This window comes from Esox lucius, chromosome 15 (genome assembly GCF_011004845.1).
Source record: "Esox lucius isolate fEsoLuc1 chromosome 15, fEsoLuc1.pri, whole genome shotgun sequence".
Classification (NCBI taxonomy): domain Eukaryota; kingdom Metazoa; phylum Chordata; class Actinopteri; order Esociformes; family Esocidae; genus Esox; species Esox lucius.
This window is the reverse complement of record NC_047583.1, coordinates 9,519,753-9,542,907: the sequence shown is the minus strand read 5'-3', so window position 1 is coordinate 9,542,907 and position 23,155 is coordinate 9,519,753. Positions and strand designations below refer to the sequence as shown.

General features: G+C 43.0%; 4 protein-coding genes across 8 annotated transcripts; 3 read left to right on the top strand and 1 right to left on the bottom strand.

Moving 5' to 3' along the window:
- Positions 1–292: 292 nt before the first annotated feature.
- Positions 293–5,894, top strand: LOC105015836 (transmembrane protein 151B). The gene is made up of 2 exons (XM_010879275.4): positions 293–734; positions 3,988–5,894. The coding sequence occupies exons 1-2, from the start codon at positions 630–632 to the stop codon at positions 5,563–5,565; spliced, it is 1,683 nt and encodes a 560-aa protein (XP_010877577.1). The 5' UTR covers positions 293–629; the 3' UTR covers positions 5,566–5,894.
- Positions 5,895–7,024: 1,130 nt separating this feature from the next.
- Positions 7,025–14,346, top strand: heatr4 (HEAT repeat containing 4). Its single transcript, XM_020053847.2, has 17 exons — positions 7,025–7,055; positions 8,205–8,964; positions 9,139–9,320; positions 9,415–9,561; positions 9,689–9,892; positions 10,053–10,196; positions 10,630–10,806; positions 11,019–11,188; positions 11,320–11,424; positions 11,540–11,658; positions 11,742–11,922; positions 12,111–12,180; positions 12,296–12,485; positions 12,584–12,662; positions 12,757–12,910; positions 13,086–13,147; positions 13,426–14,346. Exons 1-17 carry the CDS (start codon positions 7,028–7,030, stop codon positions 13,555–13,557), a joined length of 2,904 nt encoding a protein of 967 aa, XP_019909406.2. The 5' UTR covers positions 7,025–7,027; the 3' UTR covers positions 13,558–14,346.
- Positions 14,347–14,681: 335 nt separating this feature from the next.
- On the top strand, positions 14,682–16,915 carry LOC105015736 (transcription factor Adf-1-like). Its single transcript, NM_001310995.1, is given in 2 exon segments — positions 14,682–14,876; positions 15,862–16,915. Coding segments are annotated over 2 exon segments (600 nt in total). The 5' UTR covers positions 14,682–14,743; the 3' UTR covers positions 16,329–16,915.
- A 553-nt stretch (positions 16,916–17,468) lies between these two features.
- On the bottom strand, positions 17,469–23,155 carry LOC114840978 (gastrula zinc finger protein XlCGF17.1-like). Of its 5 annotated transcripts, XM_029125762.2 has the most exons (5): positions 23,026–23,155; positions 21,872–22,042; positions 20,063–20,312; positions 19,536–19,837; positions 17,469–19,300 (listed from the first exon to the last, which is right to left on the bottom strand). In XM_029125762.2, exons 1-5 carry the CDS (start codon positions 23,026–23,028, stop codon positions 19,178–19,180), a joined length of 849 nt encoding a protein of 282 aa, XP_028981595.2. In that variant the 5' UTR covers positions 23,029–23,155; the 3' UTR covers positions 17,469–19,177. The 5 variants fall into 5 exon arrangements, with proteins under 5 accessions (XP_028981595.2, XP_028981591.1, XP_028981592.1 ...); XM_029125758.2 differs by lacking the exon at positions 19,536–19,837; XM_029125759.2 differs by lacking the exon at positions 19,536–19,837 and having other exon boundaries at positions 21,872–21,936.

Genomic DNA, 23,155 nt, shown 5'->3' with positions numbered 1-23,155 from the left:
CGTGTTAGGTAAAAAAATAGTCTACTTTAAAGGAGTATGTGTTTTCTGCACTTAGAAAAAAAAAATCCTAGTTCTTTACATGGCTGTATGGCTGCAGAGACAAGGTGTGCCAGATTACTTCAAGTCCGGTCTATTTCGCGGGGTGACTATACAGTCTCGTCTACTTTCTCTGGGTCCATAGATGCTGATGCTGCACCCACACCATTGGATGCTGTGTAGTGCGCATAAATAATTTTTCCTTTAAAATGTTGTGATGCTTTTTTGCAAATGAAAACCCAATGACATCATTTTCAAGCTACAATGTTGCCCGCAGTAGGCTATTCTGGTGATTCATTTTACAGTGAATCCGACTATTTAATTTTATTATTGCGCGCACATGTGACAGCGTTTTAACCTGCAGTGATTCGGGGTTTCACATGTCATTTTTTCCCCTGCTTGTGAATGTATCGGCAAGCCTCTGCGGTCAAATCGTCCCCGCCCCCCGGGTTCAAGCGATGGGATCTCCTAAAGCGGGATCCCCATTTGCCTTGGCTCCAGCCTAGATTATCTGAAGCTCTATTGGGGACCAGAGAAGAGAGCAGCAGCCTAAGGGAAGCTTGGACTTGATTCTGTCATGTCCAGACAGCAGCATGTTCTCTCTCGATTTGGAAACTGACACCACTGCAGAGGACACAGCGCACAACACCCCCAATGATGGAGAGGATGGACCGGCCAGCGTGGATGTACTCGAGGAGGTGAGTTCAGTGCAACAACACCTTCAATCAAATGTAATGTAGGCTACGCTGTGACTGAAAACACCATAATGGGAATTCATCCTTAAAAAACCCATAATGGATTTGTCTTTTTAATGAAAATGATATCACTGATATCCTTGTAGGGTAGGCCCTTTAGCCTATTTTTTTTGTGTAAAGGTAACTTCATTGGTGCAAACAAGTGCAGCCGGCAGCCTTCAAAAAGGCACACAATCAATACCTGTGGGCTGATACGTTTCTGAAATTGATTGTTGCTTTTCATGTCTATTTAAATCCTCTACCTAGATGATTGAAATAGCCTACTGAATGCAACAGTGATATTCCACAAAACCCAGTGTTTGTTCTCTGTAGTCTAATAATGGAATTCCAAATGATTCACCAGCAAAAAAAACATTTAATTTCATAGTTAACATAGTTTTCATAGTGTTATGTTAATATTGTGTTAGCAGGTCAAATTGACCCGGGGTGTTAAATCACAACACGGTAGGCTACTCACTATTGATATTTTAGCCACCAACAAAGCCCCACATTTACCATTTGATTAACTCTTGTTTTTTTTTTATCCCAAAAAAAGAAATGTAACTGGGACTCTTGCACGTTAATGCATGCAACATGTATGCGCTTATACACGCATTTTGGTCATCATGCGTGCTTGTGTTTGGTAGAGCGGGGCTTCGCTTTGAGCTTTGATGAGAGTTGTTGCTTTGCCACGCAGTTCTACACAGTTGTTTGTCTGGCTCCGACATTACAGTATTATTATTATTATTTTAATTGTGGTGACAATTTGTTAGTGAATGTTAGAATCCGGGACATTTTAGTGTTTTACAAATATTTGTAGGAACCCGGGACACCCAGCTTGAAACCGGCACAATCCCGCGGAAACCGGGACATCTGGGCACCCTAAATGAACCAATACTTTTAAATGTTCTAGACAATGTCCTGCTTAATAATATGTCTAGATATTATGATCATAATGACAACATCAATGTTTCAGGTCAAAACATGTTACACACAAATCGAAAGTTAGGGAATCAGATGGAGCAGGGCTGGTCATCTTCTGCACAGTAAACCATGATGATGTTCACAGAGGCTAGTTTTCTGGGAAGGCTCTCACACGACATGCTTTTTGACTCTCACACGACGTGCTTGTCTTGTGTCACATTAATCGAAGTGAACTATTTTGGAGAATATACAAACTGAAATCGTTCATGTGACAAGGTTGCTTGGAGTATGTCTATACCCGTCTTTGTATCCCACAAGCTAGCTGCTTATTAATTTTTGGACTTGTAGTCTGCAAAGTAACGCATGGACAGTGTCCTTAGCAAGCCCTATAAGTGATATCACCACAGGAAGCTTATTAACAGTACTTCCTTGGTCCTTCCACACACACTACACAACAAATCCTTTCCCGTGAGAAAAGCTCAGTTCCAATAGTAACAAATAAAATAAAATGTGGTCGCCTTTCGTTTTATATGTTCATAAACACAATCTTGAGGATATCATCAAGTTTCATGCAGATCTAAATAACCCAAACAGTATTTCAGACCTATCAAAGTCTTAAAACGGGTCAATTTGACCCTAACATAACTTAAGGGTAAAAGTCAAATATATGTCCACTAGCAAAATGGGACCTCTGTGACATCCAGCCATACCATTATCTCAACCAAAACATCACTGATGTACCGTGTATTAAAGAAATGTGTATTTTCCTAAAATATAGAACTCATAGAAGACAAAGCCTGTATGTGTGCAGAAGTTCAAACATGCAATTCTGATCACCTGCATTTTGGACCCTCTAAACAATGTCCTCAAAATGCCAGTGTTGCCCCCAGAGTGTCAGGCTGCAATAACATGGATTACAACTGGGTCATTGATTTTCTGCAGCCTACTGTGAAATACAACATATAGGGGAGACCTTAACATTATGGAAGTTGTTGTTCTTACCTCAAAACTACGTATGTCCCAGACGGGCCAGCTAATCTATGGCATTTACGAGGGTGCTCTATGAAAACCACTATTTTGACTTACAAAGGCCATTTCTCTCTGGTCAGGCTAGGTTCATAGCCATCATGTGAAACACCTGCCTTTAGTTCCAAAGTGAATTGGACAGTAGCAGTATCACGCTGAATCTGACCCACATTGCGTGTGCTACTTCAGAGATGGTGAACGAACTTGATCGATGATTGTCTCACGGGTCAGCGGTGAATCGCCGACTGAGCTGTCCATTGATCACTTATCGTTCAAGGAGACCATTCATGCATGAAGCAACACTTATTGTCAGAGGAGAAAAAGACCACAATGACACTTTTACCATGTTGTCAGTTGAGCGGTATAAACAACCAACAAACACAGTCTTATTCTCCCTATGTGTTTGTATATTTAACAATCCTGATTTACCTTTTCTGGTCAGTTGTCTCATTGTACTGGATCCAAACAGAGGAGCCCTGAGAATGCCTGTACTGAAGAGCAGACACTGTATTTAGTTGGCAGTCAGAACTGCAAATGCGAGCATTTCTGAAGAGGTCAGCACAGACCTGGGTTGCTGCACTAAGCACTTGACAGTCATCGTATAGTATGTATAAATGTTTAAACAGTGTGTAATCCAGTGACCTTTGTGTTTGATTCTGTGTATAATGTAGAACAGCAATGTTCATTTGAGCAGCAGGGTGAGGTCATAGATGATGTCACTGGGGTATTGGGAAAACAAATGTCCTGTTGGACATGGTCCATGCTTACATGTAAAGATTCCAGAAAGGTTAGGGGTAACATAAAGTGGGGAGTGGACGATACAGTGCTGAGGAAAGCTTTTTGATGTATCATATGTATTGTGTACCCACTTTGTGTCATGTTTTACCATTCTCTTTCATATACAACAGATCTATTATTCATGTGAACAGGGCTTTCTGCCCTGTTAAAAACGTTTTAATCGGTATAGGTTAATCACATAGCCAACACTGTGAAGCCGCTCTCCTTCAACACAGTCATATAATCAAATTGATTCATCAGCCATGGCGTCACAGGCAGGAGGCAACTTAAAAAAAAATGCATTTGTACATTTATTAGAGATTCCCTAGGGAATTCTGTTGGTGCTTCAAACTGTGTTTTCTTCTTTAAATAACTTCTAAAATATGTTCAAAAGCGACTACATATCATCCACAACCATACCGATTCAAAGTTACAGTAAGCTCTCTTAGCCCTGGCATGTCTCCTCCTCTGTTGCTTCTTCTTCCTGCAGCAGCGGCCCGTGAAGCAGTCCCTCAGCTCTTGCATGTGTCGGGAGTCCCACTGGCGTTGCCTTCTGCTCTCCCTGCTCATGTACAGCTGCCTGGGCGGCGTGGCGTGGTGCCAGCTCACCCAAGTCACCAAGCTCAGCTTCGACTCGTCCGTCACCTCCCTGACAGGCCCCATCTCCTCCCTCAGAGGGGCCGGCGTAGGTGGCCGCTCGATGATCTACCAAGACAGCCCCTGCTCTGATGGCTACGTCTACATCCCTCTGGCCTTCCTGCTCACGCTCTATGTGCTCTACCTGGTGGAGTGCTGGCACTGTCGGGCTCGCAGTGAGCTACAGTGTAAGGCGGATGTGGACAGCGTGTACGAGCGGGTTCTGCGGATGCAGCAGGCCCGTCCGTGTGTGTGGTGGAAGGCCATCAGTTACCACTTCGTCCGGAGGACCAGACAGGTGACTCGCTACCGGAACGGGGACGCGTACACCACCAATCAGGTCTACCACGAGCGGGTCAACACGCACGTGGGCGAGGGAGAGTTCGACTACAGCCGCTGTGGAATGCGCGACGTCTCACGGAACCTGCGCGGACTGGAGAGCCACCCGGCGACGAGGCTTTGTTTCACCAAGTGTTTCAGTTTCGCCGGGTCTGGACCAGAAAATAATTACCTCAACCAGCGGGCCAGGTTCTTCTCCGAGATCGAGGGCTTGGATGACTACATGGAGGCTCGGGAAGGGATGCAACTGAAAAACGTGGACTTCAAAGAGCACCTGATAGCCTACGTGGACCCTGACCGGCTGCCCTGGTACACCTCTCAGGTGGCCTTCTGGTGCGCCGCTCTGCTCATGCTGTCCTGGCCCCTGAGGGTGCTCACGGAATACCGTACGGCCTTCGTCCACTACCACGTTGAGAAGCTCTTCGGGCTGGAGTACAGCCTCAGCAGCCCCTCCCCAGCAGAGGAGGAGATGCCCATCATCAGGAGTGGTCTCCCTCGGGTGGACACCGTGGACAGCACTGAGCTGGAGTGGCACATCCGCTCCAACCGCCAGCTGATCCCTAGCTACTCAGAGGCCATGCAGATTAACCAGGGGGCTTCGGACTCCTGCGCGGCCGACGACACCGGCTCCTCTAACTGCATTCTGCTGGACAGCCACCCGGCCCAGAGCTACGGCACTCTGGCGCGGGACTGCGAGCACTGCTGTCAGCTTCGTGGCGCGGTCGGACACCGGCGGGCCACCGCCAGCTCCAGCTGCTCGTCCATCTTCTCCCGTCACGCCTTCCACTCCCGCCTCTCCCTCGACACCTCCCACTTCTCTCTGTGCCGCATGTACGGCTCTCGGCGCACCGTGGGCCTGTGGAGGAGCCGCAGTAGCACGCTGACCGAGCGCTGTCGCGAGGAGGAGCCGTGCTGCCGCTCCTACTCCAGCCAGCTGGCCCTTAACGAGAGCCCGCCCACCTACCGGGACGCGCGCTTCTTCCCCGTCCTCATCGTGCATCGTCCCGAGGGTTGCGGCAGTGACGACTCCAGCGCGGATGTGCGCCGCTACTATGTGCGCCGGGGGTCTGGCTGCCTGGAGACGTCTCTCTGATGGACAGCGCTCTGACACGGCAGTGGTATATCAGGGTGGCGGGGGGTCCAGGAGCAAAGGCGCTGAAACGGTGTTCCTCTGCGTGCTCAGACTCACTTACGGGCTGTAGAGTTTCTCTGCCTCTTGTGTGCCCTGTATTTGTACTGCCGTAGACCCGTTTGTGAGTCAGATTAAAGGGCTGGATTTTAATGTTCAATTTAGCGATGATTAGCTCTGAGTCCTGCCTGTGCATATGACGTTATGCCAGCTTGCCTTTTTCTGTGTCAGACGAAACGGCACGGTGGAAAAGAAATTTGTGTTGTGGCCTATAAAGGAAATTCCAATGTTAATTATTGGTCCAGTCGTTATTGCCAGTTTCAAGATAAATTAATTCTAAGAAAATACCAAAGTCAAACAGATCAAGCTGCCTGACCTAAATCAATATTGAAAAAAATATTCTGTTCTGCATGTTTGTTATGGAACAAACTTAGTGTCAAGTCATTATAATGAGGAGTAGGTGTGTGGTACTGGATGACATAGTGTCAGTAGCTATCACTGTGCCCTGAGGGTCATATTAATGCGCAGGTTTACAAGAAAGCGTAACTTTATTTGAACTCATTTTATAAATGATAATGTTATGGCAACCATTTTAACTGTATTACAAAGGTAATAACAGGTGTCTATGTCACTTTACATTGTTGTTAAAATTCTTATTCAACATTTATCTTATTATTGCGAAGATAATTTTGTGACCACTGGATGTTACATTGTTGCATTTATTGATACTTGAATCATATTTGTTTTAACAATGTTTTGTGTCCCTGTGCCCTGTTAATAGATTTCTTATATGTTATGGTCTGCTGTGAATATTCCAGATATTAGATGTACCTTTCAGATGCTTAAAAACAACAACACAATTGAAGTCACACACACACACGTACACACAAACACATGCATATATATGTGAGAGTGAATAATACAGTTATACCTAGTTATAACAAACACTAGCCATGTTCAAGTGCTAACATAGGCGGCCTACATGTAATTAGCCTTTAACATGGGTGCATGTTGAGATACATACACCAATTCTCAGTTACACTGAAAAGTGTGTGTGATTCCAAAGCAGTTAAGGACAAATTGTTGATATAGAATAATGTACTGATGATCAAATAATATTGGTAATTAATAGTGATTATAATGCAAAAAAAAACTTGTTTGGATTAAATGTTGATGGGAAAAAAATGTAAAAAAGCATACAGAGAGCAATAAAGACATTGCGAGAGTCTTAAAGGAAACTGACTGTAAATAACAGGCATTTAATGTTATTTATTTTGTGTAAGCATAAAATATCTGTTGGTTGTTGTTACACTATCGCTACAATGGTGCTACCATAGCAATAGAATGGAACAAAGACAGCAGAACTCTGCCAACTGTTTTGTTGCCATGACAACAAATGGTCAACAGCTGATAAATGTGTACATGTATGTTCACAGAGACGAGAAATAATGCAGGTAACTACAGGCTATTTATGTTTTGAAAGGTTTTAAATGCATCTTATTGCTACATAAATGTAGGGGAGCAGATTAGCTGTGTCAACATAGCTACTGTATAGTCTTAGCTAGGTTTTTCAGCTTGTTCTCTCATTGGGTGACGATACTCAGCTGCACTAACAAATTTGTAAATATATTCGTAATGATTCATAAAAAAAATCAAGTTGAGATACTTAGCTAACAAAGTCGATGAGCCAACAAACTTGTTCTGTAAGTTCTTTAAGGTCTGGAGTTAAAAGATTTGTGATTGCAGTGCAGCAATTGTAACATTTGGGATTTTCTCAAATCATACATTTTTCCATGGGGGTTTCACACTAAACAACTACTGTGAGTATACAAGAAGTTATACCTTATATATACACTTTCATATCCATGGAAAGGCTAGATTCATAGCTATCCATCACACACATTTCCGGGATGCTCAGGTCAAGAGACTTTTGAATATGGTATATTGAAATAATAGTTCATAATCTTCCATAGTCAAATTTTAAGTCAGCCTTTTGGCACATTCTTCCCACAATCCTGTGAATTATTTATTGACATGCCACATCTTGCTCATTTGCCTGTATATTCTAAAATTATGTTTCAGGGAGGCGCACAGAGTGTTTTTTGTCACTGCCTCGCAGAGAAAGCGGTATCATTGTGGTCCAATGTTCAAATCCTGGTTGCATACTGACAGTGACCAGAGGCTATGTCAGAGGGTTGAACAAAATAATCTTAGGCACATTGTTTTGTGGCAAGTTTGGACGCCTTCAAACTCAGTCCTGGTTGCTGGCCCGGGGAATGTATTTACCTCCAGTGCATCGGTGCCAGCAACAACGTCCTGGTTGAGTTAGCAGTGTGATAAGAAACAGAAATGCTTGGAAAAATGTGCATTGGAGGCCATGTCTCAGTCTTCAGCAGTAAAAAGTCATAGAGGAATAGTAAAGCAAGATATAACTATATATAATACTCAATAATGTTGTTTGGCCGCCATATTGGAAAAAACGTGGCTCATGGACTGACATTATCATCCCTTTTTAATAGACTTTGTCCAATACGCACACGTACCTCACAGCAACATGAATTTCACTCAATTTCTCTTTTCTTTTTCATGATATGTTCTACAAGAGTTTACACTGAGCAAGATGGATTTCATAAAGCGCACCAAATCAAAGGTGGGCCATCTAAAAAATCAGAGAGGCCAGCAGCTCTACAGACAACTGCTCAACAATGCCACCTGCGGTCTCACCTTCTCCAAAGATGTTATATTGGAGATGGGGCTGGACAGTGTACCTTACAGTCAAGCGGACTTCAAATGGCTTTTCAACGCATCGGGAAATCTGTCACCAAGGGGCAATCTTAGGAGCACAATGTTAAAAACAGTCAAACGTATGCCCTCTAACCCTTCACCCCACAATCCTGCCAAGACCAAAGGCTTCCCAGATCCTCCCTCTCTGCTCCCCGCATTGAAAAGCCACTGGAAGTCAGTAACCCAGCTTGCTCCATTGACAGCCAAAGACTCCTTTACACTTCCTGGTCATCAGGGGGGACTGCTGGAGTCCTTTAAAAGCACCGGACTACGGGGAGAGTGTCTCAAGGAAGCATCTACAGGAGGCAGGAAGGACTGTTCAAAGACCTTCCACTGGGACGAGATCAAGTTGAAGGAACCGATCGACAACACAGCTCAGTGGTTCGATGGTCAAAAGATTTTAAATCGGGTCCAGAATAAAACTCAGGCACAGCTGAGGGGTCAGTATGGTTCAGCCAGTGACACGGATGTGGTCAGTGAGAAGGATTTGTTCGGAGACGAAGACCTCCCCAAGCAAACTGAAAATAAGCATTCTCTTAGAAGCAGCATGGCTGAGACACCTCTTCCAGTATACTACAGGCAAAGACTAAACCTAACCAGATATTTCAAAGAATATTATTGAGTCCCTATCAAACAAATATCCTCAAATAGGCTATCACCTAAACATTTTTTAATGACATTGACAGATGTATTATTTTTGTCTTAATGTTTTATGTTGACCTTCTCAATTTCTAATTGACTATCTTGCTACAGGGTTCAAGGCTACTGTCTTCCCTCCGCATGCAGCAAGTCTGGGGCTTTGAACCAGACTGCCAACACTGTAGCAGTCAAGCACATTGAAACCCATCAACCTCCCCGTCTTCAGGATAGCCTCAAACCCTGTGCTGGAGGCCATGTCTTCTTAGAGAACGAGTTTGAACAGGAGCTGTTTTCTGGTACACCCTTTCTCTCGAAACACAAAGTGAAACAGCAGATTCACTACATTGGTTATTTTACACCATATTGCCTTGGCTTGCATGTCTGTTGCAGGAATAGCCAAACAGGTTCATCAGCATGATCCACGGAAACACGGTCGCATAATCATGGACAACAATTCAGAGTACCAAAAGAACCTTCAGGAGATTTTCCCCGGCAGTCCAGATAAGTGGACGAAGGCTTTACCAGCAACCGCGCACAGTGAGAGAGAACATACATACGAGGCTTCACATTACAATTCTAGTGAAATCAAAGTTTATACAGTAGCTAGCATACACTGGTTAGGATGCAATGGGTGGGTGCGGCAAAATGCCTGTCCTCTGGTTAGGAATGCGGCGGCTGGAGAAAGGTGCTCGACGGTGGGTGGACCTGCCAACCACAGCTGACTATTCCACAGAGGTGTGTATGAGACCTCCTGACTACAGCGGGCAGGACACAGAGTCTCCACGGCGGCAGGCCCTCTACAACCCCATGCCTGAGCTCTCCTCGCTACGCTACGCAGTGGAGGGATGGAGAAGCGCCTGGAAGATGAGTAGGTCTTGCTTGCCTTCGAATACAGAGGTTTTCTATCGATGGTTTATGACATGGTAGCATTAGACGTACCTTTAGTACGTGCCAGACACGCACTTGGTGGACAAGCACTTCCTCAAAACCACTTCTATTGGTCTTTTCATCTTTCTTTTCTGTTGTAGAGAACACCTGGCAGAGTGCGACTATTGAAGGGTTGAAGAGGGACCTCACAGACTTGCACATACAGGTTCGCATTTCGGCCATTGCCACTTGTGCATCAGGGGCAGTGAACAGGCCGAGGGAGGAGCAACATCCTCCAGACGCAGGTTAGCATCTCATCTTTTCATTTGTTTCAATTTTAACATCCAAATGATATCTATGTCCGTGACTTATTGCAACGAATCCCGAAGCTTTTCACATCTTCTCCCAGCCATTCTGCTTTGTACCACATTGCTCTTCCATCCAACTGTTTGAGTCACGTGGGCCATCGCTCACTCACCTGACAACAGCCTTTAACTTCGCAGGCGCCTGAGCTTGAGTGAGTCATGAGAGTGCTATGAGACATGGGAATCCCTGCTGACAAAGCCTCTCCGCTCCACGGGCAAAGCTGGCAAATTTCTCGTCAGCTAGTGCCACAGTCAAAGCCATCTCTTTTCTGTCTTTAATTTATGTTTGACTGTGTGTAAGCCTGTGCACACAGAGTAGACATGGAACGGAAAATGAAAATGTGTAGCACTTGTTTTGGGGGAAACCTCACAGGTCAGTATGGCCACCTTTGGGACATCCTGGCAGTTCCACGGGAGCTTCAGCCACTCATCCTCCGGGCTCTGGAAGACCCTGTGAAGAGAGTTCAGATGGCAGCAGCAGTGTGCCAGTACGCCATGGGGACACCAGGCTCCAGAGCCCGCAAAATCCTCCGGCGTGAACTAGATCAAGGTTTCGGTCAGGTCGTCTTTGTTATAAAATACAGTTCATGACTATTCATACCTTAAGATAGTCGTAGGTCTGTGTGAAAACGCACATCTGAAAATAATGTGTGTAAAATGTGAATCGCACACCGACACTTTTTGGGGGCGAATAGCGGTCACGCGTGGGTTTATTATTCGGAGTGTACTGACTGGCCTCAGTGATTCTGTGTTTTGGGTCAGACACTACGTGTTTAGGCGCTGACAGCTGGGTGGCGGCACAGTGCTTGGCCATGGAGGGCGACGCCAGCAGACCGGTCATACAGAGGCTCCTCTCCCAGCGCTTAGTCAGCGGGACTCACAGCGATCAGGAGCAGTCAGCCTCTCTACTGGCCAGCATCAGCAGCAAGACGGTGCGTTACACCAGTTTGACCTGCTAAAACCAAATGATGTAATCAGGGAGTGTGTTCAGCACGTTTAAACTTCATAGCAAATCCATAATAACTGATGTCCCTTTTCTGGTCTATGACATTTCTTTTTAAAGACTCTAGTTCACTCCCTGCTGGCTGAGGACTTGAATTGCGCCAACTGGAGGACAAGACTCTTGGCTTGCAAAACTATTTCCCGGTTGAAAAATCCTGCTAATAAGGTGTCTCTCACTATCTCACATGTTTTATATTTCTTGCGCTCCTAATGCTAGGCTTTTTGTGGAGTCCAAAATCAAACCCCGAAATTGTGGTATTGATATGTAATTATGTACTTAGGACCTTACAAACAAGTTGATTCATCTGATGTGGAACGACTGGAGCGGTGAAGTGAGGCAGATGGCAGCCCGGGCCCTGGGAAAACTAGGAGCAGGAAGAGCTGTGCACAACGGGCTGAGGTAGCAGACTAGTGTGGCTGTCTCACATGAACCGAACAGAGTGCATCGCTTTTCATGAAACCTCATTCATTTGTCTGTTTCAGAGATAAGCTGGAGGAAGGTACTGCCTCCTGCAGGGTGGAGTCTCTCATCCTCGTAGGTCAGTTACAGATCATGACGGCCAAGCTGTTGCCTGCTTTTCTGAGATGTTTTAATGACAACTTTGTGGCTGTGAGGAAACAGGCCTGTGTGACTGCTGCAGCACTCATGATGAAGGACAGCCTGGTGAGAGTTGAGGACAGATGGCAGTTTGCTAAATATTTTTTTCAGTTATATCTTGGACCTAACAACACCTGTGCCTGTTTCCTATAAGCTGTTATCTTATAAGCCAGACCTTGTCTGGCAATATCACTTCATTTTCAGACCATGGACTTCAGGTGTGAAAATATCATTTCATTACTTTTTGGTTCAAGGTCTTGAACCAGTTGATTCACCTAATGAAGAATGACCCGGCATGGGAGGTTAAAGTTGCAGCAATCAGTGGTAAGCAGTGTAATGAAAACCCAAGATGCTCTTTTAAAGTGTATTCAAACATGTCCAGTGTATGAAAGCAGACATGTGGACGAGTTGAGGCACAGGCACTGCAACCGTTTGTCAGCTTCAGGGACGATAGGTTGCCTCACACCAACCCTCCATGACCTTCTCCTCTGGGTATTACACCATGAGGAGGAGCCCCAGGTACGCATCGCCGCCTGTGAAGCCCTGAAGGTCCTCAGAGTGAAAGGACTTGAGCTGCAACATCTTCTGCAGGAGCGCTTTGTTCTGGAACCCGACCTCCAGGTCCATAGGTGAGGCAGAGTATGGGTGAAGATCCATATTTCAGGCCCTGGGTCAGGTGTGCTGGTACAGAGTCACCCTATCCATTAACATCGTCTTTGTCCACAAGGCACATAGAGGGGCTCCTAAAAAACTACGGCTACAGCCTTGAAGGAGACAAGGGCATGGTCCACAAGATCAAAGATCAGGTAAAGGTGTTTCATGGTTTCCTGGAGAATGGCACAGTTGTGTTTTTTTGGTGCAACCTGAAAGGGCATCAGCTCGGTCGTCCTTTTATTTCAGATTCAGAGGCTGAGCACCAAGAGCATCATCACAGACAAAGTGCTGTTGATTGAGGAGCTGGCAGACATGTACCAGCAACAGACAAAGTACCAGGGTGAGGAGAGCCAGACAGACACTCCACCAGTCTTACAACTACTGCAGGAACGCTACAAAGGTCAGTGACTGACTGACTTCCAGTTCTAATAAGTCAAAGATCAAATCAACATTTCAGAGAAATCTTTCCCCCCACCATTTACAATATTTACAGTTTACTGACTGCATTGAATATATTGATATTTTTTCAAGGTAAATTGAAAAACATTTTACACATTCTCTGCTTTTTTTTTTAGGGCCCAGACATTACCCTTCCACAATGAGGTTGATTTGTTCCTCTGTTTCATCTGAGACTCAGGTATTACCTAATTTCTTTGATTTTGTAGTCTTGCTGCAGAATTAGAGAACAACACTGTTTTACCTTATTGTACGTTTATTTGATTGTATTCAAAAAGTTGCATATCCATCTACATTTAATACCCCTCTAGAACGATTTACATAACACCCCCCTAGAATGATTTACAAAACAGTAACATATTTTACAAATCTGACTACAGTCATATCATCCATAGTATTGAGAGAAAGCAGATGCTTAGCGGATGTTGTTAATTAACAGAACTCTCGTATTCTCTTTAGTCTTCAGATTGCACCCTAGAATCAAACCCTGTCAACCATTTCTCTTCATCTCCTCATCAAGATCATCAAAACTCTGCGTCATGGGGCAACTGCGAAACCTCAGCACTTCAAGAAACTGATGAAAATATGTAATAGAAATATGGCCACATAAAATAAAAAATAAAAAATAACACATGTAGTTATAGGGATTGAGAAAGGCATCAAGAAAGTTTTGACAAATTGACCCTTCATTGATGGAAATGTACTGTGGCTGTCTACCTACATTCTGCATGAGTCAGTGAGGTATTGGGCCAGTTCAGCTAGGCTTATTAGTTCTGTATGCTAAGCTGTCCCTCAGCAATGTAAAAGCATAGCAATTAGTGCCTGGGTGTTAAAGACACATGGGGGAAGGTGTTGTGGAACTGACCGTCCTTGTTGGTATACTAACCCAATTTTGTCAATGCCAGTGATGCTGGGTACCTATTGGCAAATGAAGTCAAAGTTTGAACCCATAGTCTTCCGCCAGTTCCGCACATTTGGACAGAAGTCTCTAGGATCCTGGGCCAGGATCTGGAGTATAGAGATGATATAGATATGTTTGGAGTATAGAGATGATATAGATATGTTTGGAGTATAAAGATGATATAGAGATGTTTGGAGTATAGAGATGATATAGAGAAGTTTGGAGTATAGAGATGACATAGATATGTTTGGAGTATAGGGATGATATAGAGATGTTTGGAGTATAGAGATGATAATTAAGGAAGGGATTGTAAATGTGTAGACATATAGGCCTTTGTAAGATATGTACCATTCTTTTTAAAATTTCTATCATGATTTATCCATGACTTGTTTTTAGCAAATTCAAAAAGGTTGGCAAGTATATTCCTTTATAAATGATTGCATTCATGTGTAACTGAGTGTTCTATTCCAATATGTTTGTCTTTATTGCTCTTCATTTCTAATTATTGATTGTTCTTCAATTTACTTAACTCCTCTAATAAAGGTTAAATAAGATCAAATTTGGCAAATCCAGTACTTTATAAAATGATCATCGGTCACAAAGATTTTATGCACTTGGCACTGCTTGTATGATCATCGCTGTGCGTTAATTAAACGTTCATATTGATAAATCTCTCACTTGGCCAGGAAAAGATCCTAGCTGTGGTTTACGCACAGATTTCTGATTACACGTGATTGATAAAGAGCCCCATGGTGAATGAGATTCCTGGAGTCCCTAACTCGGTGACTCGGAAGTGCTCAGTTCCACTGGATTCAGACAGATCAGGGGTCTGGCTAGTATACGTAGCTAGGTAGGTAGCTACTAACTGGTCTTGGAATGGCTGCAGAAAGGATTATTTCAGCAGTTTCAGACTATCCAGAATTATATAACTCAACTTTGACTTCATATAGAGACCCGGTAAAAAAATCTGATGCATGGAAGGCTGTGGGTAAACAATTGGGACTTAAAGGTATGGTCTGATTAGCTAATGTTACTGTAGCTTACTAGCTTTAGCACTATAGTGTTTAGCTACCGTTACTAGAGCGTTAGCTACCAAACTTGTTCATCGTTGGCTAACAAGTATTTTAGTTGGATGTATCTGACTATTGTGTAGGTAACCTGCTATATTTTGTAGCGAACAACGTCGTTAATTTACCTAAAATGTGGACTCGCTGTTACTGTTAGCTAGCTAGCTACAGTAATGTTTATCTTGTAAGTTTTGGTTGTTTGTAGTTGTTTTTACTCTTTATTGTTTTATTAATGGCGTGGTTTTAGTTGGATATATGTTTTATTTTACTTGTCTTGATTTTACTTGCCTCGTTGTGCCATTGTGGCTGCGTGTCGCGGTTTGTTTACATATTTTAGATATAGCTAGCTCATCAACTTGCTAGGTCGGTGAATCAGTTTTTGAGTTGGCACCATAGAGATGGATAGAAGGCGTAACTTTATGTGACGTGTTTAACATTGTATCACGATTTAGGGCTTCCACCCTTATAAGTTAGCAGTGGTGTTGCAATCTGGACCTCGACGCATGTACCACTCCATTTTATGCATGATTGTAGCCTTTTTAAACAGGCAAATTATTTAGACCTGGGGGTTATTAATATCCCAATACGTTCTCAGAGGAACCTCCAGTGTTGGCGTTAGCCTAGCTAAGAATTTAACTCTAATGAGGCAGTGCAAGCCCTTTTCTTCTCACTCAGAATCCCATTTTAAACGTCAGAAACAGGGGCTTTTGCCTGAATGTAGTAATTATTAGACTGGTCTTACATCATCCATATATTTTTTATGTTAGCCATACTTAGTGTTGTGTTGCCACAGACTGGTTGTAAACACAGCTCATCCAAAAGACTGTGCCATAAAGCTCTTAATACTCTGGCATAGCCATGAGGAAAGGTTAAAAATAAAACATACTGTCAGAGGTTAACTTGCATATCCTTCTTTTATTGTTCCAGAGGAAGATGCCCGAAAGAAATGGAGGAATCTGAGGGATGTTTTCACAAGGAAAGTGAAAGCAGATAGGATCCGTGGTGCCAAAGGGAAGGTCCTAAAAAAATGGAGATATAGTGAGCTAATGGCGTTTCTGATCCCATTCATACAGCAAGGCAGAGGCACGGGAGGCAACAACAGCACGGAGGAGTTTGATGATGTAAAAGACGAGACAACTAGCAATTCTGACGCACTGATTGATCTTGATGGAAGTGTGATTGACACCAAGATGTCACCACCTTTGGACAACAACTTGAACGAGATGACGTGGAAAGATTCATGGCAAACCGCTGGAGAGGGAGACAATGAGGATGAGATGTTTTTCATGAGTCTACTTCCTCACCTGAAGAGGTTGCCTTACAAGAAGAAATGTGCAATCAAGCTGAAATTTCACCAACTCATTCATGATGCTGAATTTGAGGATGCAGACTAGTCTATGTTCTGTTGATCACTTTTTTTGTATCAAGGATTTGTGACTCTTATGACAGAAAATGTTGTAAATAAATTTTTCATACATTTTTAAAGTTACCATATGTTTCCAAGACTGCTTTAAAAGCTGACCCCAAACTTGCAAAGTCCTGAGTTTGAACCCCTTGGAGTTATTTCAGTGTTTGAGTGATGAACAGGAAGGAGATTTATTTAATAAATGTGACCTGTATAAACACCCATCATTTTTTCTTAAAGCCTAATGTTTGTGGAGGGCTGCTGTAAAATACCATTAATACTTAATTTATACTAACAAATACATGGAGATTGTTCAGAACATTAAAATGTTTGTAACTTTGAGTTTTATTCATTAAAAATATTGAATGCATATTAACTTGTATACTTGTAGGCATATAGTTAATGTGGTTCATGGTCTAAGTTGCAGCTGACATTTTCTGTAAATAATCATAGAACATGCATTTCTCATTTGACTTTCAATTGGTTTGTCTTTCCTTTTTGAATGTGATTTCTTTCTGCTTTATAGATCTTTTTTGTGCAGTCTAATAAAAGTTGTGGTTATATGCTGCCCCATCCATCACTCAGTTTTGAAGTGCTCAAATTCTCCTGGATTTATTTCACGATGGCTGAATTTACATACCCAAGGTCAGATCACTAATGTGAAGATATTTTTTTGTGATTGGTCAAAAGATGAGTAGTAAAAGATAATCTGATCTTGAGCACAGGTTGTGATGTTGTATTTGTTGTATTTGCCACTGCAAATTGACCAGTTTTGGCAAGTGGGATTATTTGCTCAAATTGTCTCTTGTGACTCCATCCGTTGGCTGTGAAGCTCATTGCCGTGTAAATGAAATTCAAAATGTAAAAGATCCAGAAAGAGCATTATAATTGTCACAATTTGTGTTATTTCATTCTCAGGATGTCATAATCATAATTTAGTTAAAAAATATATAATTTCCTGAATATATTTTGTAGGTTTTTACAAAACTTTTTGTTTCGTAGGGAAGATGTGATATGTACGTAGCAAGTAGTAGGTAGAAGTCTGAATGCAAATGTAACTATTGTTTTCATCGTGCAGTTGTAAGAAATTGGGCTGAATTTAATTTAAATTCCAGTGAATACAGGAAGTACACAGACAATCCAGTCTCAGCATCAATTCTGTTCAGGGTCATTTTCCCAAAAAATTATATTGGAAATGTATTTTATTTATAAATAGACAGTACCTGATAACAAAACAACTGCAACACTGTTACAAACACAGGAGATGCCTTGACACAGTGGTGCAGGGATCAAAAACATTTCCTTACAAATTGTAATATCTTTTCAGACAATATGACATCCACACTTGGACTCCAACCTCAGATTTTTAAATGTTTTGGATGGTCGTCTAAGCTAGCATTAGTCAGCTTTACCTATATGGAAATCCTGGTATTTTTTTATCCTATATATAAATGGACATTGCCAAATACAGCTCAGTAAATAACATCTATATATTTGTATCTTATATACGGTCAACCTGTAACAAGTCAACCAAGATAACACAATTATTTAAAGCCCAATGCCAGTATAAACTAAAACCATTGAGAAATTTAGCATGTTACTTTATTTTTAATGCAATATTCTTCTTATCCTTTTTCAGTGGTGAGTTTTTAAATTTGTGTTGTTTTTGACGGTGGTACTTCAAACTTTGCAGGTGTGGGTAGCCCTTGCCACACTCAGAGCAGGAGTAAGGAAGCTCTCCTGTGTGCACTCTCTGATGAGACGTTAGTTGAACCTTTGCACAGAAGCTTTTTTCACAGTTAGGGCAAGGGAATGGTTTCTCTCCTGTGTGAATTCTCTGATGAATGTTTCGATCGGTAGATGTATAGAATCGTTTTTCACAAAAGGAGCAGGGATAAGGCTTCTCTCCAGTATGTACTCGCTTATGTGCTATTAAGTTACTGCCTCGTGCAAATTCCTTGTTACAGACAGGGCACTTGTAAGGCTTCTGTCCAGTGTGTGATCTTTCATGAATTGTTAAGTAACTTTTTAAGGCAAAACCCTTCCCACAATCAGAGCACTTAAAAGCCCTTTCTGCTGCATGTATTTGCTCATGTGTCTGCAAACGAAATTTCTCAGAAAAACATTTTCCACACTGTTGACAGGAGAAAGGTTTTTCTCCAGTATGTATAAATTGATGGCTTCGTAATCGAGAAAGCACAGAAAAACTCTTACCGCAGTCAGCACAGCGATGCGGTTTTATTCCTGAATGTACCAGCTCATGCAATTTTAATTCAGCCGAAGTAGTAAAGCGCTTCTCGCAGCCAGAGCAGTGAAAGGGTTTTTCACCAGTGTGAATTCGCTGGTGTATCTTAAAGTAACTTGATCGAGAGAAATTCTTCCCACAGTCAGAGCAGTGGTAAGTCTTCTCTTGAGTATCAACTTTTCTGTGAACTTTTTGGTGTAACTTAAAACTGTCAGGACGGGAAAAACATTGATCACAATCAGAGCATCGGTAAGGCTTTTCTCCAGTGTGCTGTCGCAGGTGTATATTAAAGTAACCAAGCTGAGTGAAATTCTTTCCACAATAAGAGCAATGATAAGGCTTCTCTCCAGTGTGAATTCTCTGATGTACTTTTAAACAATTTAGTGTTTTAAAACATTTCTCACACTGAGAGCAGTGGTGTGGTCTTTTTGTTTTGTCTGCATCCTCCCATTTTACATTTGATGGAGATGAATTCTCTCCACCCTCTATAGGTAAAGACATTTCTCCATTTTCAGCTGGTGCCAATAAGATCACTTCATATTCTACTGATACAGAGGAGTTCTCTACATATTCCGCTGAGGCAGAGTTCTCCTCTACATATTCCGCTGAGGCAGAGGAGTTCTCCTTATATTCTTCTGTTGCAGATGAGTTCTTTGCATATTCTGCTGGTGTAGGGGAGCTCTCTCCAAACCCTCCATGTTGGTTAGGCTTCCCACCTGTGAGAGTGAGATGATCTTACGTTATACAAATAAGTCAGCATCAAGTGCAGCAACAACACAAGCCCAATCAACATTAAAATAAAAACATTTTACATTGTATTTTATTCTCATTTTATTCAAAAAATAGACACAAAACACTTTTTGTGGTAGGTCCCATCGATTACTTCTGCCAACATTCTTCTGCGCAGTCTTTTTAATCTACCTCAGCCACAGGCAGGTGAGATGTTCCTACCTCAGCCATAAGCGGGCGAGATGTTTCTACCACAGCCACAGGGGGGCGAGATGTTCCTAGCTCAGCCACAGGCGGGCGAGATGTTCCTAGCTCAGCCACAGGCGGGCGAGATGTTCCTAGCTCAGCCACAGGCGGGCGAGATGTTCCTAGCTCAGCCACAGGCGGGCGAGATGTTCCTAGCTCAGCCACAGGCGGGCGAGATGTTCCTAGCTCAGCCACAGGCGGGCGAGATGTTCCTAGCTCAGCCACAGGCGGGCGAGATGTTCCTAGCTCAGCCACAGGCGGGCTAGCTCCCAAACCTTCTAATCCAACCAACAATATTTCACTTCATCACTTAGAAAAAGAAAGTGTTTTGTTCTCACTTTGCCACACAAAATTGGCTACTGCTCTGGTGTGGCATGCAGAGCTTACTACTCCCTGTCTTGTGTTCATATAAGATTCATTATCAACTGGATCCAGAAAAATGTTTGTCAACACCGGAATGGAGTATTACATCATCCTCTTACATCCTGTGGCTAATGAATTACCTGAATGAGTTGATTCTCTTCTGTCCATAATCTCAACTTCGATTGATTGCGCGTTTGGCCCCAGCATCTTCCTGCAATCCTCCAGCAGTACTTGAACTCTCTTGAGAGGCAACAGTGCACTTGGAGCCCCACTACTGCACCCTGGACTCAGTGATTTCCTGCAGTCTTCCAACAGTACAGTCACGCTCCTCAGGGGGGAACTGGGATCAGGTTTGTGGGGAAGAGAAAGCCTGGGACTGTCCTTGCAGTCCTAAAATATAGAAAGCACAAACGGACATTGATGGATGAACATTTATAAACTTCAACCAGCTGAACCATGGTTTCATGGGAATATGTGGATGAAGCTGGCTGAGAAAATGCCAGGTGTTTACACCGATCAGCCATAACATTATGCATTATGACCCACCTCCCCCTTTCGCCGCCAAAACAGCCCTGACCCGTCAAGGCATGGACTCCACTAGACCTCTGAAGGTGTTTTGTGGTATCTGGCACCAAGACGTTAGCAGTAGATCCTTTGAGTCCTGTAAGTTGCGAGTTGGGGCCTCCGTGGATTGGACTTCTTTCTCCAGCACATCCCACAGTCAACACCTTGAACTCATTGTTGTGTTCCTCAAACCATTCCTGAACCAATTTTGCTTTGTGGCAGGATGCATTATCCTGCTGAAAGAGGCCATTGCAATCAGGGAATACCGTTGCCATGAAAGGGTGCACATGGTCTGCAACAATGCTTAGGTATGTGGTAGGTGTCAAAGTAACATCCACATGAATGGCAGGACCCAAGGTTTCCCAGCAGAACATTGCCCAAAGCATCACACTGCCTCCGCCGGCTTGCCTTCTTCCCATAGTGCATGCTGGTGCCATGTGTTCTCCAGATAAGTGACGCACACGCACCCGGCCATCCACGTGATGTAAAAGGAAATGTGATACATCAGACCAGGCCACCTTTTTCCATTGCTCCGTGGTCCAGTTCTGACGCTCACATGCCCATTGTAGGCGCTTTCAGCAGTGAAACAGGGTCAGCATGGGCACCCTGACTGGTCTGCAGCTACGCAGCCCCATACGCAACAAATTGTGATGCACTGTGTGTTCTGACACCTTTCCATCAGTACCAGCATTAACGTTTTCAGCAATTTGAGCTACAGTAGTTTGTCTGTTGGATTGGACCACAAGGGCCAGCCTTCGCTCCCCTCATGCATCAATGAGCCTTGGCCACCCATGACCCTGTCGCCGGTTCACAGCTTTCCCTTCCTTGGACCACTTTTGATAGGTACTGAACACTGCAGATCGGGAACACCCCACAAGTGCTGTAGTTTTGGAGATGCTCTGACCCAGTCGTCTAGCCATCACAATTTGGCCCTTGTGAAAGTCGCTCAGATCCTTACATTTTCCCTGCTTCTTAAACATAAACTTTGAGAACAGAATGTTCACTTGCTTCCTGATATATCCCACCCACTGACAGGGGCCATGATGACAAGATTATCAGTGTTATTCACTGATTGTCAGTGGTCATAATGTTATGGCTGATCGGTGTATTAGTTAAGCACTTTTTTGAAAACTACATGAATCCATGTGTTTTATTTCATATTTCAATGTGGAATATAGTAAAAATAAAGAAATGCCCTTGCATGAGTAGGTGTTTCCACACGTTTTATACCGGTACTGCATATTGACAGAGGCATTTAATACCAGAAAATGCCTTTTAGATTTCAATCCAAAGACGGTAGTAGGCTTAAAGGGTATGTGGGTTTAATAGGTATGCTTAACTAACACAGTCTAACTCCATTTTGCAATGTACACTTATTACATTACCTCCACAAGTTCCACAGAGTATGGATTTGGCCCCAGTAGATTGATACAATCTTCCAACAGCATATCTAGAGGAGGTATTGTGAACTGAGCTTCACTGTTAGCAACCACTGACACAGATGGTTCTGAATCAAGGTAGCTGGGATGAGACAGACTGGCACTGTCCTCAAAATCCTAAAGTAATAAAAACATCAGAATTGCCTTTCATAGCGGCAATGCTTATAACCGGCATTCAAATGTAATCCATTCCTACGTTTTTGAAAAGGTATAACTGCAAACATCAGCAAAAGTAGCAGACAAGTAACTTTAACACTGTCAGAAAAAAATATTGCTACGATAATTACATAGGAAAGATGCAACATGCTGAACGTGTGAGCAATGTTCTCTGTATCATTGTTCGCAGCTCCATGGGAAAATGTTCAGAATTGCAAGAAATGTTCTTAAAGATGATCAAGCCTGGGAGGAGTCTCTAATATTCGTAAATCTGTGGGATGACAGGCTGACGTTGCCCGCCTGTCACTATTCTTTTTTTGTACGCTTCCTGAAACCCCGCTGACCACGTCCGAATCAATTTACTTTAACTATCCCACAATGTGTTTTCCCTTCAAAACATGCTATCCAATTTATTTTCAAATAGGGAATGTGCTATAAATCGTTTTCAGCACTTGTACATGACTGGTCAAAACAAATTTTCTCAGGGTCTCTCTTGTAACTGCAACGTTCCTACAGAATGGGCTCTCTTGCCACCATGCTGAAATTTTATCATTTAAACAAATTTCAGTGGGCCTACCGAAAATTTCAGTGGGCCTATGTTTGTTAAAATCAAGTGACACATTCGAGTCCTATGTTTAGAGTCAACAGAGATAATACACATGCCTTTGACAGGAACCTGTTTTTACCAAGCCGGATACTTTTGAGTAGGTTTGTTTCGTCTCCACTTACGTAACGATGCACAACAGACATGTTAATAGGGAGATCATACTTTAGTTGCAAACGAAACTAGCTTACAGTACATTCAAATATGATCTATACGCTAGTGTAGTGGACGGATTCATTTATGCCCGTTGAAAGTACCTTCCCGCAATGGTACTTTAGCTAACGTTAGTTAGTTATATGCTAGCTAGTAACGCACTGAAAACAATATGTTGCTCTCTTACCATGTTAATGAAATCACGGTATCCTCTTAGAGTTGTATGTTTGTTATTGGTTCATTTAGAAAAATACAAAGCCAAACTGCAAGGCCACGAAACCAAGACACATGCGTAGAAATGCGCAAGTTCTGTACGA

What these genes read in the sequence shown, in the direction of transcription:
- LOC105015836 (XM_010879275.4), top strand. Translation starts at nt 630, where the DNA reads ATGTTCTCTCTCGATTTGGAAACTGACACCACTGCAGAGGACACAGCG. An exon ending in GCGTGGATGTACTCGAGGAG is followed by an intron (nt 735 to 3,987) that starts GTGAGTTCAGTG and finishes TTCTTCCTGCAG; the next exon opens with CAGCGGCCCGTGAAGCAGTC.
- LOC114840978 (XM_029125758.2), bottom strand. An exon ending in ACTCTGTGGAACTTGTGGAG is followed by an intron (nt 20,313 to 21,871) that starts GTAATGTAATAA and finishes TCTATATTTTAG; the next exon opens with GACTGCAAGGACAGTCCCAG. An exon ending in AAGAGAATCAACTCATTCAG is followed by an intron (nt 19,301 to 20,062) that starts GTAATTCATTAG and finishes TCACTCTCACAG; the next exon opens with GTGGGAAGCCTAACCAACAT.
- heatr4 (XM_020053847.2), top strand. Translation starts at nt 7,028, where the DNA reads ATGTTCACAGAGACGAGAAATAATGCAG. An exon ending in CCCGACCTCCAGGTCCATAG is followed by an intron (nt 12,486 to 12,583) that starts GTGAGGCAGAGT and finishes TTTGTCCACAAG; the next exon opens with GCACATAGAGGGGCTCCTAA. An exon ending in CTGTTTCATCTGAGACTCAG is followed by an intron (nt 13,148 to 13,425) that starts GTATTACCTAAT and finishes TATTCTCTTTAG; the next exon opens with TCTTCAGATTGCACCCTAGA.